The sequence below is a fragment of the Callospermophilus lateralis genome, chromosome 14, assembly GCF_048772815.1.
Source record: "Callospermophilus lateralis isolate mCalLat2 chromosome 14, mCalLat2.hap1, whole genome shotgun sequence".
Lineage (NCBI taxonomy): Eukaryota > Metazoa > Chordata > Mammalia > Rodentia > Sciuridae > Callospermophilus > Callospermophilus lateralis.
The window spans coordinates 57,631,246-57,644,793 of record NC_135318.1 but is presented as its reverse complement, the minus strand read 5'-3'; the positions used below and the strand labels follow the sequence as shown (position 1 = coordinate 57,644,793).

General features: G+C 44.5%; 1 protein-coding gene across 1 annotated transcript; it reads left to right on the top strand.

The window, feature by feature from the left end:
• The first annotated feature begins 8,013 nt into the window (after positions 1 to 8,013).
• Cd207 (CD207 molecule) lies at positions 8,014 to 12,915 on the top strand. Its single transcript, XM_076833789.2, has 6 exons — positions 8,014 to 8,089; positions 8,171 to 8,287; positions 8,981 to 9,355; positions 9,907 to 10,058; positions 12,159 to 12,274; positions 12,765 to 12,915. Exons 1-6 carry the CDS (start codon positions 8,014 to 8,016, stop codon positions 12,913 to 12,915), a joined length of 987 nt encoding a protein of 328 aa, XP_076689904.2.
• The last annotated feature ends 633 nt before the right edge of the window (positions 12,916 to 13,548 follow it).

The following is a 13,548-nucleotide window of genomic DNA, read 5'->3' as shown; positions in this document are numbered from 1 at the left end:
GAAGGACAAGGCATTGCCCCCTCCATGAGGGTGGGTACCAATATAATCAACCTGACATTAGGTAGCATTTTAATCCATCAAGGGAATGGTACCATTTTGTGTGTGTGTGTGTGTATGTGTGTGTGTGTGTGTGTGGTGGTGGTGGTGGGGATTGAACCCAGGGCCTTATGTATGCCAGGCAAGTACTCTACTAACTGGGCTATATCCCCAGCTGAGAGATGGTACCATTTTGAGGGCTCACAGTTAGTTGCTGGGTTGGTAGGTTGGGCCCTCAGCAATGTCAGCCTTGGGGAGGTGAGACCCATGCTGTGGAGCCCAGGCACACCTTCAGTGTAGGATCAACACTTTGATCATGAGCCCACTGAGTAGTCATGGAAAGGCCAAGCAAAATAACCTTAGAATCATCAAGTCCAGTGATTATTGAGAGTGTCCTCTTCTGGGAGGCTCTTTGGTGAGTATTGATGTGGGACAAAACTGTTCTGCTGAGCTGGGCCAATCCATCATCCTGTTCCTGATAAAAAGGGTCAAATATAATAAATGAATTACTAGGTAGTTGAGTGCTCCTACCTCTGAGTGTAGAGAAGTAGAGCTATCTTTACTCTTAATAATTATAGACCGTTTATCTGTATACTGGTGCTTGTATTAACTCATTGAATCCCTATCAACCCCATGAGGTTGATATCATTGCGTCTGTTTCACAGAGTCCTTAAGAAATGTTGTAACAGAGTTCTGCCTTGAAAGCAGCCTACCCAGATTTGAGAAGGTAATCTGGCTCCAGAAACCTTGTTCTCTAAGACCATGGGGTGCCATCTCTTTGTCCCAGTTTCTCTGACCTTCCTTCTTCCTTTCAGGGTGCCACATTCTCTTAGGACCCCACTTTTCCAGGAATTACCTTCTCTGCCCCAAAAGTTTACTCCTACTTTTCCCTCAGATCTCTGCTCAACTGGCCCTTCTCAGGGGAGCCTTCTCTAATCCCTGCTGTTACATGCTCTGATGACCCCAAGTGCTTTCCCGTCAGGGCTCTGAACCCAGCATGGGAGGGACTTATCTGTGTCACATTTATTGTAAATGCCTCACTCTGTGTTCACCATCTATGCCTAGGGCCTGGCATCCAGAAAGCATGTGTAAACTTGTTGAATGGCTCTCTGGTGCGTGATTTTGGGTGCGACTTGATTCCCTGGGAATGTTCTGTGTGTGTGATGGATGGGCGGTGGATTTCTCCTTTCAAGACCCTGGACATACTTGCAGCCATGGATTGATTATTATGGACCCTGGAGGTCTAAATTTTGGCCACAAGATGGCTTACTTCTCTTTTCTCATTCTAGTTCAAGATCATTAACTCTGGGCAAGCGCCATCAGGTATTTTCATTCAACAATCATCTTGACCGAATGACTTTTGTTATGAGGCTCTGAGTTGGATGTTTCCACATAAAGTTACCTTACTTCACTGGAACTGTCAAGATAACAGAGGCTCCCCTGTGTCATCCAACCAACTAGTGTATGGCAGAACTAGGAATTCTGCCATAGGATACCTGTTTTCCCACCAGATTGCTGGTTTTCAGTCTTTCTTCTGTAGAACTCACCTAGACAATCATTAAAAATACTGATGCCTAGGCCCCAACTGACCCTGGTTAGTCAGACTCTTTGGGGTTGGGAGCTGACATTTTTACATATGTGTACCTAAGACTGAACATCACTGCAGTTAATTCCTAGACTTGTAGCTCTCATTCTCCTCCTGCCCAACCTGGGGAAGGGGAGGAGAAGTGTGAGCGTGGAGTCTGTGCTGCGTGGGCCAGTTGAAAGGCAGCTATATTGTGAGAAATAGATTTATTTGTAGGAAACAAAAACATGTAACTATATGATTCTTTGCCTTGTGTTTTGATAAAAGTTGTTTGGAAAAATGTCATGTTTGGCAACACTTCACCCTACATTTTGTTGTTGTTTTGGGCTTTGTCAGGGATGTGCTTTCTTTATAGTTGTCAATGGACCTTTATTTAATTTATTTATATGCAGTGCTGAGAGTCAAACCCAGTGCCTCACACAGGCTAGGCAAACGCTTTACCACGGAGCCACATCACCAGCCCTTTATGTTTTCTAATCTACAAGGTGGCCAAGAATTATCCAGAAAGAATTGTGCTCTTCTGCAGAGCAGGGACCATGGCTATTTTACTTAAGGCTGAAAGTTTACATCTAGCATAGAGCTTGGCATACAGTGGACACTTCAGAAATCTCTCTTGATGAATAAATGAATGTGTGAGTGAATGAGTGAGAAGCAATGTCATCATCCATTTTCGTGTGTGTGTGTGTGTGTGTGTGTGTGTGTGTCCGTCCACAATAGCTGTAGATGGAAGCCACTCATTGTAAGGGGCTTGGTTGAAAACAGCACTGCAGGGATAGTTTAGGGGACTGGGGGAGAAAAGTGAAGGTTTAATGTTCCAGTTAGGGAGACTGATCAAACTACAGAGCCAGCTCAAGAGCTTGGTGAAGGAAAGAAGTTTGCAAACTTAGTTAAAGAAACAAAAACATAGGGCTGGGGTTGTAGCTCCGTGGTGGTGTGTTTGCATTGCATGTGTGAGGCACTGGCTTCAATCCTCAGCAGCACACATAAAAGTAAACAAATACATTGTGTTAATATACAACTAAAAATATTTTTAAAAAGAAACAAAAGTATTGAATTGCAACTGGGACAGTTATCTAATTTACTTTCTGAGAAAGAATGAAACGGAAATGTTTGGAGGGCTGGGGTTGTGGCTTAATGGTAGAGAGCTTGCCTAGCATGGGTGAGGCTCTGGGTTTGATTCTCAGCACCACATATGAATAAGCAAAATAAAATGCATTGTCAACTAAAAAAATATTAAAAAAAAAATATTTGGAGAAAAATCTGTTGTTAAAGTTGGCAAGGAAAGTTCAGGGGAGCCTGCCCAGCATTCATGTATAAAATGAAGTGTTCTGATTCACTAGAATGTGGGCGTTTGTCAGGGTTGCATAATTTGTTGGCCTGATGATTTTAATTTGTAGAGGATAGAATGTCCTGTTGTAATATTGCATATATTATTGTGGGATTTTGTGTTTTTAGAAGTCCTGTTCCTTTTGTGGGTTTGAGCTTAGAATATGCTGTAGGTTGTACGTACACTTGAGAGATCAGTTCTCATTCCATTACCTCCCTCCCCCAGAAGGAGAGGGGAACTGGGCCTGGAGCAGTGTGATATGAATGAATGAATTATAAAATCCTTGTCACGGGTTATGCTGCCATCATCTTTAGTTCCTCCTTGCTGAGGAACCAGTGCTAACTCCTGATCAGTGTGGTTAAGGGGACAGTTTCATACCTGGGGATTCTCTTTGGTGTTCCATGATATTAAGAAATGTAAGATAAATTTGTATTGTTTTAAATCACCGACTTTGTGGTAATTTGTTATAGCCACAAGAGGAAACTAATATAGGAAGCAAAACACCCTATCTTCTGTGGAGAAGTAGATGAGCAGTAGATAGGAAATGCATAATGCAGTGATTAGTTCATTTTAATTGAAGTCTTCATTTGAAATGTTGAAAGCTTTTCCTTTGAGACTAGAAATGAGATATAGATGCCTCAAGTCACCATCTCTATTCAACAACTAGAGGTCCTTGCCAATGCAATAAAGCAAGAGAACTAAAAAGTAGAATTGGGAATATAGAAATAAAAATAACATTAATCATAGATAATATGATTCCATTCATAGGAAACCCTAAAGCATCTACAGATAAATTGTTAGCATTAATTGTAAATTTTATAAGATTGCAGGATAAAAGCCTATTGAGGGAAGGAGAGAATTAAGCACCACCTCCTGAAGGGAAGAATATCTATGTGTATTATTTGGGATTCTCCTGTAGGAAAATTTGTCTTTCTGCTGTATTTATTTAAATCAGCTGGGACTCATGTAGGTTTATTTTATATTTTGATTTATAAACCATTTGTTGCCCAAATATCTCCAACTTTGGCTCTTGTGTCATTTTGACACGCTCTCATCCTGGTGTTTATCCTTTTGTTTTTTGAGCACTTCCTTATTTTTTGGTACATAAGATATTCCAGGCGTATCTGAATTTTCCTGGATATAACCTTAGAATCATCAATTTCTCCAAAGATCCCTGGTATCTTTTATTGGAGAATAGCATTTAGAAGCCAAGATATTGGTGTTGAGTGTGTTTGTTGCTACTGGAGTGTTATCGTTTCTAGACTCTCGCAGCCAACAAAACTAGGTAATTGATGTATGTATACTAACCTCCCTGAGGCCTGTGGGACAGTTCTGGCCAGATGTAATGGTCATTTTCTCTAATTGCATAGTCATTCTCCCCTCTCCTCTCTACCCTATTATTCCCTCCCTCTTGTCTTTACTGTCTCCACTCCCCAGATTGTTGTTCACTCTCATGTCCTTCATGCCTTGACTGGAGGAACTTAGATTACCAACTTCTTGGAGGTGACTCTCAGCACTCCTGGGACATTTCAAACAACTGAAGTCTGTTTTTTTTTTTTTTTTTTTTTTTTTTAATTCTCATTGATGGTGTCCATGGTCCTCCTTCAAGCATAAAGCTGTTGCATCCCAAGAAGTGGGGAAAGTGGTCAAACTTCCTCCACCCTTATCCAGAGAAGGTCTTAGAACCCTGGGATCATGGAGAGAAATGAGCACAGACTTCCCTTTCTCTTATCACAGTAGTGATTTTTGGTCACTCTAGGTTAGACCAAAGTTCCTCTTTACTTAGGAAAAACAGATAATCTCCTGAATGTTCACAAAAAATTGTCTACTTCCCTGGTTGGAAGGTGTGTCTGAGGAAACTGCCTCCCTGCTCTGTCCTTCTAGTCCTTCTAGTCCAGGGACCACTTAGAGCACCCAGAGGTTTGCATGGGAGAAGAGCTCAATAAATACCTGCAGATGAGCATGGCCATGGCCATAGGAAAATAGCTTGTGACTCACTCCTTCCTCAAAAAGGAAACGAAACTTCTTCTGGTTTGGGACTTTTATGTCCAGCTCCTCTGGAAACCCAGGATTTCCTGTTTCTTGCTCAGCTTCCTCCTGCTGGGCCAGCCTTTTGCTCAGCAATCAGCAGAATATCCACCTGAGGCCTCCATTTCCATCACTGGGAGTAATAGCTACCTAACCTTGATTTTTTTCCCTAGGACTACTAAGGAGGCATCCAGGGGCCCTATCTGCCACAGTCCGGCTGCAGCAAAATAGCCGGGGGGGTGGGGTGGGGGGTGTGTGTGTGTGGGGTGGGGGGGTGTGGGGGGGTGGGGGGGTGATCTTGTGTAGATTGACACAGCAGGAGTGGGAGCCGTTTATTGTAGGACAGGAGGGGTATGTATATATTCCACACAGCTTATCTTAATTAACATAAACTAGACACAGCAGTCAACCAATAAGGAATGTCCACACTTAATGGCTCGCTGGCGTTACTTCACAAACCACTCCCTCTGGCAAAATGCCAGGCGCCATCTTGACTTGTTCATAGGCCCTAACACCTATCAATAACTCATGCTACAAACCAATAGTGATTTGGGAAAAGTCAATTTCTTGACAGATACTCCCAAGATGTATTTTGTGGCAACTTCTATCAAATGCCCCAGGAGGAGCCTGGGACACCTGAAGGAATCTTGTGTAACTTGGATGATTTTCTACCTTGGGACTGACAGATTGTAGATATAGGGCCAGGAAACAGGAGCAGAAAGGCTGAGGTGACTCTGGGCTTAGACTGGGTACCAAGCAAGAAAACCCAGAAGCAGAATATTCCAAGCCCTTCTAAGCCCTGGTGAAACCAAGGTTGTGCAACCAGATGAGCAGCTGAAGACAGTAGGTATAGTCACAGAAGTTCAGAGGCAGGCAGTGGGTCCGAGTCAAGCCCTCAGTTTGAGAGTGGTAAATGACAAAGGTCAGAGCAGATTTCAGGCCTGGAAGCTACAGGCAGAAGTGGGAAGGGAGGACATGAGCCAAGACAGATGGAGTGCCATCTTTGTTACTTGGCTTCCTTCCCAGGGCTGGGGAAAATGAAGTAAGTGGTCCTGTCTGGGTTTCCTCATCCTGTCAGACTCAGCTTCAGCCTGAGCCCAGTCACCTGGAAAGGGAGCATCAAGAGAATATAAGTACACTGGCCTGCCAGGCAAGGCCATATGATCAGGAGGGCAGGACACTCTCAAACATCAAAGGAAACAGAAGCTCCGCAAGTATAGGTAGCTATTCTGTAGGTTCCTGATACCACCTGTCATCTAGTGCCAACGCTTAGGCTTAGTGAGGCCAGGTCAGGTTTCTTGAAAGCTCCTGTGGCCAGAACTTTTATTTATTTCTGGGTAAGGTATAAATCATATCTCCTTATGCTTTTCCCATGGGAATGAAAACTACTGGAGACAATGGAAAGACATATTAGCTTCTCTAAGGCACATCCCACAGAATGTAGAGAGTCATGATCAACCATCAAATCTTCTGCTCACTTATCATCTATTCATCCATCCATCCTCTATCTATCCATCCATCCATTAATCTTCTCTTCTTTCACTCTTTCACTAAATACTCCATACTCCCATCCAAGAATTCTTCCATCATCCTACCCATCCATCATCCATTCTTCATTCATTTATTCATCCACTGATCATCCATCCATTCATCCAATTATCTGTAACATCTTCTTTCCCTTTCTCCTTCTTTTCTCCCTCCATTTTCTCCCTTTCGTCTTTCCCACTTTCTGAGAAATACTTGTCTCAAGTTTGCTATGTGCCAGGTTTCTCAGATTTGGCAGACTTCTTTTAAGCATGAGAAATTTTTCAGGAGAACATTTAGTCCTTCACTGGGCCCTAAATCATCTCCTTTGTTCCTTAAACATCTCCCACATATGGAATTCTCTAGTTCAGGTTGTAGAGAAGGAGACAGGAGGTAGGAAAATAGAATAAGGGAAAGGAGAGAGAGAGAGAGAGAGAGAGAGAGAGAGAGAGAGAGAGAGAGAGAGAGAGAGAAGGAAAAAACCCCAGTTCCTAATCTGATGCTACTCAGCCTCTCCGCTCTGTTGGAGGTACTAACAACTACAGGAAGCAGGGAGGAAAACCTACATCTTACAATTACATTTTCACTCTCTAAACTGCATTTTCAAAAAGGGTACTGCATCATCTAAGATGCCTTAACAAAATAAAGCAGAATGCTTTATTGAAATTGTCTCCTAATTGGTCTCCCTGCTCCCAGGATTCCTGCAGCCTGATCTAGGCTCCTCCACAATCAGAGTGATCTTTCTACAATGTTCCTGTGCTTCTTTCTTCCCTTCCTGAAGCTTTCTATTGGCTCCATATTATCCACAAGACAGAAGTCAAGTTCCTCAACATGATCTAAAAGGATCTTCATGATCTGACCCCAGGCACCTTGTTAGCGCCATACCTCCTGCCTTCTGTCATATACTTTATACTCACACAGCACCATCTACTTAAAATTTCCCAGGCATTCCGTGCTGCATTATGTTACCCTGTTTTGCATATGCTCATCTCTGTACCTGGAACATCTTGTCATTACTCTTCCTTTGAATTGTACATGTTCCTCCATTGTTATGCTCGGCACATTGTATTACAATTCCTTTGCTCAGGTCTATATTTCCTTTCAGATGTTGAGTTGCTTGAGTGAGCCGTCCATCTTTGCCTCCCTGTGCCTGGAGCAGAGTTTGGTGCCTGGAAGACACTTGATATCTCTTTGTGGGGTATAAGGATGGGTGGGCGGATGATAGATGAAGGAAACCTTACAAGAGAAATGGGATAGCTTTGAGACAAGATGGTTAAAGTGTCCATCCACAGGGAAGACAAATGGTTTCTTTCTGAAAACTCAGAGCTTTGAGGAGATCAAGCTGTGGCCTTGGTCAGGCCAGGTGTCTAAGCCAGGAATGGGGAACTTCAGGATGACATAGTGACCTGCTGTGGTCACTATCCACCAGTCTCAGAGAAACTTCCTGTTTTCTCTGGATAAAACGTGCTTGGGGAGACAGGCGGCCAGAAGCACCTGTGCATGAGTGTGGGGGATGAAGGCCACAGAGATGGAGGTCCCCGATGCGCACTTCACTGTGGGCAAACAGAATATCTCCCTCTGGCCCCGAGGCAAGCACCAGTTGTTGTTTTGTGCTCTGGATCCAAACCCACCCTTTGCTGTCCTTAACAGAACTTTGATTCTTCTTCCAGAGCCTCCTCCCAAGCAGGATCCATCTCTGGTCCTGAGGAAACCTCTCATCCTCCGCGTGGCAATAATCTGCCTGTCACTGGTCCTGGTCGCCTCCGTTGTGCTGCAAGCCATTCTCTGTAAGTCCTCAGGATTCACATCCCTTTGGTCCTTCTCCACAGCTAGTTGGCTCCCTGGGGACCCAGACCTTCTCTTTCCTGCTCTCTCTTTCCTAAGGCATTTCATTTGTCTCCTTTCTCCTCTTTCTGTGTGCAGTAACAGGGTGCCCTGTCCCCAGTAGACTGAGCTGCCACTCTTCCTCCCCAATTTCTGGGAGGTTTTCCTGATTGGCTCCGGGGCCTGCATGTTTGTGCGTCCATCCTCAGGACACATTCACCTATTGTTTTCACCCCAAGCTATTGTCTCCCTATCCCCCAACTGAGGTGGCCCAGAGCCCCAGGCTATGGGGAGAGTGACAAGGGGTGCTTGAGGATATGCCTTTCCCAAATTTGCCCTGAACACTCAGAGGAGATTCAGGACTGAGTTCTAATGGCTGCTTCTGCTGGCCTGGGAGGTCTCTGCAGAAAACCTGTGCTTTATCCAACTTCTCATCACCTGTCTCCACTGGAGCTCCTGGCGCTCCCGGGGTGCCCATTGCATGCTTGCTGTACATTAACGAATGACTGGAGAGTAGAAGCAGCTCCTTGGACTGCCTTGCATTCTTAGGAATTTTGAGCCTGACCCTCCCCTTCCTTCCTTTCTCACCCTGACTACACCCCCTCTCCTTTCCCTGGGAATCTGCTCAACTGACCTCTTGACTTTCATACATTCAGATCCCTGGTTTATGGGCACAATATCGGACATAAAGATGGATGCCCAGCTGCTGAAAGGTCGTGTGAACAACGTCAGTGCCCTGAGTTCTAAAGTTGAGAAGAACAGCCGTGATGTGGAGGCAGCCGGTGTGCAGATCCGGATGGTGGATGCCAGCCTGGATAGTGTGAATGCTCAGATCCTGACATTGACAGCCAGCATAGAAAAAGCCACTGCACAGATCCAAAGCTTAACAAGAAATTGGGAGGAGGTGGGTCATTTAAATGCCCAAATCCCAGAGTTAAAAAGAGATCTGGACAAAGCCAGTGCTTTAAATGCCAAGGTCCGGGGACTGCAGAGCAGCTTGGAGACCATCAGCAAGTCGCTCAAACAACAAAGTAAGTGACTCAGGAAATGGCATTGCAAAATGACCAGTGGCCCCCCTGAGACCTGCTTGCCTCAGACACGAGACCACTGAGCTGCTGGGTGAGAAGCAAGGGGCAGGCATGTGCTGGAAAATTAAGGAGTGAGAACTTAGCATTGGGGTTGAGGAAAACTTTGGGGATATTAGAAGAGAAAACCTCATGGTTCAGCTTGGGCCCCCACACCAAGGAATGGAACATTATGGGATCTCTGTTCCGGCCCGCATCTCACCATTTCCCATTAAATTCCTTACCTCAAGCCCAGGGGCCAGCTATTTGTTACTGTTAGTGGAGAATTGCTTCTCCTTCATGGGAAAGAAGGGTTTGCAATCCATCCCCTCTTAGTCTCTCTTCTCTAATCCCAGAGACCCTATCCACCAGTCTCAGTGAGACTTTCAGGATCCATGAGGATGTCCCCAAGCTCCCATAGCAGGATCCAAAGACCCCCGGGCCCAACCCCATTCGGGCCCCATCCTGCAGCCCCAGGGAACAGAAGCCAGTGCTCACCTTTGGCCCTTACCCTCCAGATGACATTCTGCAGATGGTTTCCCAAGACTGGAAGTACTTCAGGGGGAACTTCTACTACTTCTCTCACACCCCAAAGACCTGGTACAGTGCCCAGCAGTTTTGTATGTCCAGGAACTCACATCTGACTTCAGTGACCTCCAAGAGCGAGCAGGTGAGTGTGGTTCCTCGGGGGGGTGGGGGGCTCTGTAAAGGGATGTGCTAACACCTGTCTCAGGGACGTTGGGCAAGGCTAATAAAAAAGTCCTAAATACTGGTGACCTAACAATGAACTATTATTTCTCACTTATACTACATGTCTCACAAGAACTGGCAAGCAGGTTCTGCTCATTATGGTCACTCAAGAACCTCGGTGTCACCTTAACACATTATCTACAATCACTAATCAGCATCTGCTGATCAGAGAAAATGTTTGGCCTTTGGTTTTTTGGGATTGGCTTATTTTTCTTGGCATAATATTTAGGAAAGGGAATGTAGTGAATTGTGCATTGACTCTTATAGCTTCTGCCTAATCGTGACAAAATTACTTCTGCTCACATTTTACCGGAGAAAGCAAATTACACACAGTACTGTCAGCTTTTAAAATTTTTGTTTATTTATTATTTTTTGTTTTGAGACAGGGTCTCTCTAAATTTCTTAGGGCTTCACTAAATTGCTGAGTCTGACTTTGAACTTGCCATCCTTCTGCCTCAGCCTTCCAAGTCACTGGGATTACATGTGTACACATTTTGCCTGGCCAGTACTGCTAACTTTTAAAGAAGGCCGGGAGGGGTGCTCTTTCCATGTGTCCTGAAAACGAAAATATTTGTGAATAGCATTAAGACTGACAAGACTTAGGAAATTTCTTTTCTAATGAGGCAGCATATTGATTAGCATATTGATCTTTCTATCTGGGAGGTGGGAAGTACAGCAGAAAAGAGCATGTGCTCTGGAGTAACCTAGAGCCCTAACCTGCCATCTAACTAGTCCTGGAGCCTTGGGGTAGACTACTTACCTTCACTGGGCTTCAGACTATTAGTTGATGAAACCTGCAAAGTAATGGTGCCTGCTTCAGAGAATAAAGGAGAAGATGGATAATATAATATGTGCAAGGCACCAGAAGACTGTTCCTGGTACCTTGCACATATTAAAGGCTCACTAAATTTTTTAAAATCTAAAATAGTGCTTTTTTTAATTTTAAAATTTGTTCTAATTAGTTATACATGACAGTAGAATGCATTTTAACACATTGTACACAAATGGAGCACAACTTCTCATTTCTCTGGCTGTACATGGTGCAGAGTCACACTGGTTGTGTAGTCATATGTGTATATAGGCTAATAACATCTGTCTCATTCCACCCTCTATCCCATCCCCACAGCCCCACCCCTCCCCTCACTCCCCTCTGCATAATCCAAAGTTCTTTCATTCTTTCCTATCCCCCACCCCCACTATGGATCAGCATCTGCTGATCAGAGAAAATGTTTGGCCTTTGGTTTTTTGGGATTGGCTTATTTTACTTGGCATAATATTCTCTAGTTCTATCCATTTACCTGAAAATACCATAATTTCATTCTTCTTTAAGGCTGAATAATATTCCATTGTGTATATGTACCACATTTTCTTTATCCATTCACCTGTTGAAGGACACCTAAGTTGGTTGCATAGTTTAGCTATTGTGAATTGAGGTGCTATAAACATTGATGTGGCTGCATCACTGTAGTATGCTGATTTCAAGTCCTTTGAGTGTAAACTGAGGAGTGGGATAGCTGGGTCAAATGGTGGTTCCATTCCAAGTTTTCTGAGGAATCTCCATACTGCTTTTCAGAGCAGTTGCACCAATTTGCAGTCCCACCAGCAATGTATGAGTGTGCTTTTTTCCCCCACATCCTCTCCAACAATTATCATTGTTTGTATCCTTGAGAATTGCCATTCTGACTGAAGAGGCTCACTGAATTGAAACACTGTCATCTGGGCCATCCTCTTGGGGTCTCTGCTCTGTAGTTCACCTGAGTCTTTCTTGTGCTCTAGTACCTGCTTCTGGAAAAGTAGAAAGACCTGGGTCCTGAGTTTGTTAGTTGCAGAGCAAAGACAGAATCAGAACTTGAAAGACAGACTCTGGGTTCCCAGTAAAGGCAGGAAGAGGCCTGAGAGGGTCCAGCGTGTGCCTTGGGCCTGTGAGTTCAGAGGCTATCGCTGAGCATCAATACCTGGAGACAGGTACTCAAACTCCAGGTCATGGCCAACACCTCTGATCATTCTGAGTTTCCCACAGGAGTTTCTGTACAAGACAGCAAGTAACTTTCCATTCTGGATTGGCCTAACCAAAACAGGGAGTGAAGGGAACTGGTCCTGGACGGATAATACTCCATTCAATGACCCAAGTGTGAGGTGAGTCTCTCGTACCCTCCTTCCCAACCTGACTCTCCCAGGGCATCAAGGATGGGAGTATTTCCCACAGAACATGGGGTTTGTGATTCATCCCTGTCCTAGCATGATGGGAACATGGGAACTGAGCCTGGCTCACTGCTGGCACTCATTGACTGAGGGACCTGGGACAAATCTGTGGCCTTCCACACCCTCTGGGATTTGGCGGCAGGGCCTTCAGCTCAGCTTGAGCAGGGGGTTCCACCCCAAGTCCAGGTCTTTGCAGAGTGGTTCATGAAGGGGCTCATAAGTGGTGGGCTTAGAGGTTGAAGTCTAACCAATCTCCCTCCTCTTAGGCTTGGGTGCAAAAAATTTGCTTTGGTTTGCTCTTACCTAGGACCAAAGGTGAGGGAAAAACAAAGGGGTCGAAGTAATTCATTTCCTTTTTGGAAATAAGTTATTTAATGTTTTCCAATTTTGTCAATATGTCTTTCTTTGTTTTTTGATTTGGAAGGTTCTGGATTCCAGGTGAGCCCAACAATGTGGGAAACAATGAACACTGTGCCAATATAAATCTGCCTTTGTTCAAGTCATGGAATGACGCTTCCTGTGATAAAACGTTACCTTTCGTCTGTAAGCGGCCCTACGTTCCATCAGAACCCTGAAAGGACTTGCCCTAGCCCAGCGCTTGCTGAATTTGAGGAACTGTCTCTTCTCAATACGCCAGGATGCAGCATGATTTTGTGCTTTAGTTTGTTTTTTTCCCCCCTTCTTCAAAATTAACCCCATGGCATCCTGAAATCTGTTTTTTTTTTTTTTTAATGGCACTGGGGATTAAACACAGGGCCTTGTGCATGCAAGGCAAGCACTCTACCAACTGAGCCGTATCCCCATCCCAGTCTGTCTGTCTTGACTGGGAATTCTCTGACCCCCATAGGGGCAGCTGGAATGGAAAGCACTTGGGTTAAGTGGGAGGGGAAGGTGGAGAGAATTTAGAAGTTCACACAGCCTGGCTAGGGTGCCTGGCTAAGACCCTGATGTCTGAGGCACTGCCTTCGGCTCCCCCATTTCTTCCTAGACGCCTCATCTGCATCACATAAAAGTTACAAGAAAAGACCCATGTCTAGAAGAGTCAGACCCGTTTTACTGCATTTAAACAGTACACCATGTATATCTGTATCAAAACACCACATAAATATGCAAAATTGTTTTGTAGAAGTTGAAATTTAATTTAAATTAAAGAAGTCAGAATGAAATAGGAAAAGAATTTGCTTCAGACCCATCAAGCAATTCTCTTG